Here is a 4632-nt window from a genome sequence, read left to right on the forward strand (position 1 = left end):
TACTTTCAAGTACAAAGTTACACCTTACCAGAAAGGCAAATTCCCTTCCCCTGCTGATGTAAACTGCTTTCATTATTGAGTAGGGTTGGGTCAAGCTGTAATAGGAGAGGATTCAGTATGTTCTGAATTACTGTTGTGTGGAAAATGCCGTTGCCAGAGATTGATGTTCCAACAGGAGACAGAGGAGTCCTGTAAAATATACTTTATTTGAATAAAGGGAGAGTCCAGGGGCATATCCCGGTGGGGTCTCTCAGTTTTTCTGGGGGACGCAGCCCCCTTTTTATCCTCATTTCCCAGCTGCAAATTTCCCTCCTCCTTTCCCCATTGGCTGAGGTACTCGGAGTGTACAGACTGCCCTGTACGCCTACTACATATCCCCCTTAACATGTACCCCCCTTCTCATCATACATCGTATGTCTCATTCACTCCACCTTATGCCCCTCCTCGGAGGAGAAGTTACTATGTATAAATTCATTAAGCATGCGCGCTGGTTCCTAAAGTTCAGAGGTTGAGGCTATGCAGACTTCTTGAGGTAGCTATCTAGTTTTGTTTAAATTCATTCAAGTCCTCAGGTTCTTCTTGTTTGATTCTTTTTGTATGTAAAGTGGCCAGACTGTCACCTTGGAGTACTGGTGACTGTATCTCTCCACAAAGTGTTTCCCCAATACTCCTTGCTGTCAAGACACAATCCCCCTCCTTATTGGGACTCTCTCTCTTTTTTTTTTTTTTCTTTTGTCTCCTTTTTCTTTCTCTATTACACCCCGCGTTTTTGGAACTGTATTTGTGTAATTCTTTCCTATGAGTTACAAGAAGAATGTGTCTCTATTTTCAGCAGGCAAAGCTCTCTGCAAATTTCCCTCCTCCTTTCCCCATTGGCTGAGGGACTCGGAGTGTACAGACTGCCCTGTACGCCTACTACATATCCCCCTTAACATGTACCCCCCTTCTCATCATACATCGTATGTCTCATTCACTCCACCTTATGCCCCTCCTCGGAGGAGAAGTTACTATGTATAAATTCATTAAGCATGCGCGCTGGTTCCTAAAGTTCAGAGGTTGAGGCTATGCAGACTTCTTGAGGTAGCTATCTAGTTTTGTTTAAATTCATTCAAGTCCTCAGGTTCTTCTTGTTTGATTCTTTTTGTATGTAAAGTGGCCAGACTGTCACCTTGGAGTACTGGTGACTGTATCTCTCCACAAAGTGTTTCCCCAATACTCCTTGCTGTCAAGACACAATCCCCCTCCTTATTGGGACTCTCTCTCTTTTTTTTTTTTTTCTTTTGTCTCCTTTTTCTTTCTCTATTACACCCCGCGTTTTTGGAACTGTATTTGTGTAATTCTTTCCTATGAGTTACAAGAAGAATGTGTCTCTATTTTCAGCAGGCAAAATGCTGGTGGGGTTTTGTCTGCAGTTGTCTATTTTGAAGTGGATTCTTTTTCATCACATTTGACTTTTCTTTGCAAATACAATACAGTAGGGTCTTAAAGCTTCTCCCTTGACAGTCCTTGGAATAAAATCTTGGACAGAACAATCATCAAGGAAAGGCCAGAAGGGACAATGAACCTGCAAGGGCTACCTGCTATCAACTGACGTGCTGTGTCTGGAAGAACGAATTCATCTGAAGAACTCTCTTAACACAAGCGGCTGTTTGTCCCGCGCGGCGGGAGGGGGCGGGGCGCCGCTGTGACCTCAGGGCGCCGCTGTGACCTCAGGGCCCGAACGGGACAGTCACCAGTCCTCACGGATGCCTGGTATCACTCCAGCCCCCCCGTCCCCTATGAATTCATCACCGCCGCGTTCCCCTTCGACCCAGAGGCTCAGCCCACGCCTTGAGAATGGCACCACTGAGAGACAGCGGCAAGAAATCCGAGTTCTGACTGCAGTGCTGAGAGACCGAGAGAAGGAACTTAATGACAGGGCTGCAGCACAGCAGATGCAGCGTCTAGCCTGGGGAGGTGATCGGCAGAAAATACGGACTTGAGCAGAGCGGTGCAGCTTGTAATGGATAACCTGTATTTTTTTAATCAAACTTTGATTAATTGTTTTCTTTTAATTACTTTTCTTGTTTGTTTTAAAACTCATTTTGCCTGCTTAAAGGTTAACCAACAGAACTTTCTTTGAGAGCAGTCTGTTCGAAATTGCATGCTTGCTTGCTTTGAACCTATACTTATTCTGTGTTGTAAACAATGAAAATAGGGGGAAGAATTGGGGTAAGGTTGGGTGATCATGTGTTTAATGAAACAATCACCAGGAATGACACAACCCCCTCCTTCTAAGACCACTGGAAGGCAGAAAAGACCCCCTCGCAACAGTTGGCGCAGCCACAGAAGGAAGAAAGAGATACGTTACACCCTAAGAAGAAGAGTATAGAATAAGAGACTCTGGGGGGGGGTTGTTGCGTGCCGTTGGTGGAGTGAGGAAACTCCCCAGCTGCCCAGTGCTGTTTTACTTATTGCTGCTTGCTTAATAAAATGACTAAATTAATATTGGTGTGGTTTCACTAATAAAATATAACACAGCTCATTACAAAAACAGCTGAACAAGAGCAATGAAATGATAAAACCCCTGAAGCAACAGAAGTTAAAAGAGAGGTCTCAAACAGTAGCAGAAGCAAGTCTTCGCTGCCAGGTGCTGGAGTAGAAAAATCAAAGTCTCCAACGCTCAGTTTTGGACCTCTCTCTTAAAACAGCTGAGCTGAAAGCAAGGGAACAGAGGCTTCTTACCATGCTTAAGCTGAAGGATGAGGTTATACTTGAAACATCTGATCAGATTACTAAGTTCACATCTGAATTAAAAAGTCTGGGAAGTGCATTACATGCAGCAAAAGCAACGGAAAGCCATCTCAACGAGGGAAAGCAAGACCTCAAATTGAGACTGAAAGAACTGACCCTTGAAAGAAATAAGCTGCAAGATGACCTTTCTAAAAAGATGAAAGAAAAGAAGAAGCAGGACGAAGAAATCGTTCACCTCAAACAAGAAAACATCTCCTTGACGCAGGAGCTTGACCTTACTGCTGAACTTTTTCAATTTGCCAAGTCTAAACAAGCACGGACCGACACAGAACTCTCCAGTTTGCGACAGCTCTGCATAAGACAGCAGCGTGAGTTGGAGTTTCTTCGTGTCAGTTCGGAGAGCTCTTGTGAATTCAGGCAAAAGCGTGAAAAGGTGGCTCATGAAAGGAGCAGAGGAGAGACGTTCTCTGCCCCTGAAAGTAACATTGAGACAGACGCAGTTGGGACCGAGGGCACCCACGGGACATGCGAGGAGCGTGGAACTGCACGAGCTGAAGAGTGTAGTCTATCCTCATTAAAAATAAACTACGTTAATATCTGAGAGGCATTCCTCATGCTACATAATATCTCACTACCTCATTTAAGGAGATAGATATCTGGAAATAGTTTGAAACACAATTGAGCTGGGTTCTTCTGAATGAAGTGTTGCAAAAAGCAGCCTCTTATTGATTACTTTGAAGATCTGAAATGACTGAGGTCTGAGACATAGCTGTGCTCGTTATACAGCTTGATGGCACTGCTTTTGCATCTAGCAGCTTATTAAAGGACCAGTGCAATCCTGTGTTAAAGAATACAGACAACTTGCTGAGGAACAGCTCCCAGAAAACGTGAAGCAAGTTTGGAGATGACCGAACACTCAAAGTATTCTTATCCCGTTTAAAAGCATCATCATACATTTTACAGAATGCCACAATATTCTGAGTTACTTTCAGTAAAACACTCAAAATCAGTGCTTTCATAGGTCAAATTACCTTCAGTTCCCTAAATGTTCCCCTGCAGGGACAATCTAATGCAAATCCCATGCAAAGACAGTGCATGTGTTAATTCACTGCTCTGAATGCCATCAGATTTGGAGAAAACCTTGAAGAATCAGACCTGAACATGCTATCTTTAAAACCTATGTGAATATTTCCATCTCTCAAGAAAGAAAATAAAATACATTTTTTGTATTGCTGTTACTAGCAGCATAGCAAGCCAAATATGCTGTCATCTAGAACATGAACCTTTGAATGATGCAGAATAATTTCATTCATCAAATTAATTTGATGCCTAAAACAAGCACATTCACTTGCTGTCTATTAAGATAATGCAGATTTTTGTTCCAGAGCTAGTCAGACCCAGCTCTGATTTGAAAGACTGTCTTCCATTCAAAATTCTCCCAAATTAGGGGTTAATTATTATATTTGGAAATGAAATTCCGATTCAGGTACTAACCTTGAAATTCAGATTCTGAATTCAGTTTTGATCACAAAATCAATCTTTAGCCTAACTTTATGTTATCCTATGCATGTGCATTTTATAAATTAAAACTTACCGACTGAACGGAGACATTTGACAAATGACACGCCAGCTTTGTATCATTAAGCACCTGATCAAGTTTGGGGAAGGGGGATGATGCCCCACTGCCTACTCAACTGCAATAAAGCTATACGCTGTAATCATCAACATCAGGAACACCACAGGACGTTCCTGTTAATACTTAGAGCACTGCAAGATTTGCTACAAATCTGTGCTGGTTAAAACTATGTCCTGGTTACACAATTTAAAATTACCATATTAAGAAAAGAATTACATTCAATCAATGTCAAAGAAGTTTTCTATAGTTCCCACAAGAATTCC

The 4632-nt window shown here is 42.4% G+C and overlaps 1 protein-coding gene across 1 annotated transcript; it reads left to right on the forward strand.

Annotated features, from left to right (window-relative positions):
- The first annotated feature begins 1778 nt into the window (after positions 1 to 1778).
- On the forward strand, positions 1779 to 3334 carry LOC103779586 (coiled-coil domain-containing protein 62-like). Its single transcript, XM_008947224.1, is given in 2 exon segments — positions 1779 to 1999; positions 2521 to 3334. Coding segments are annotated over 2 exon segments (1035 nt in total).
- The last annotated feature ends 1298 nt before the right edge of the window (positions 3335 to 4632 follow it).

Source organism: Merops nubicus, unplaced genomic scaffold, assembly GCF_000691845.1.
Source record: "Merops nubicus isolate BGI_N331 unplaced genomic scaffold, ASM69184v1 scaffold13289, whole genome shotgun sequence".
Lineage (NCBI taxonomy): Eukaryota > Metazoa > Chordata > Aves > Coraciiformes > Meropidae > Merops > Merops nubicus.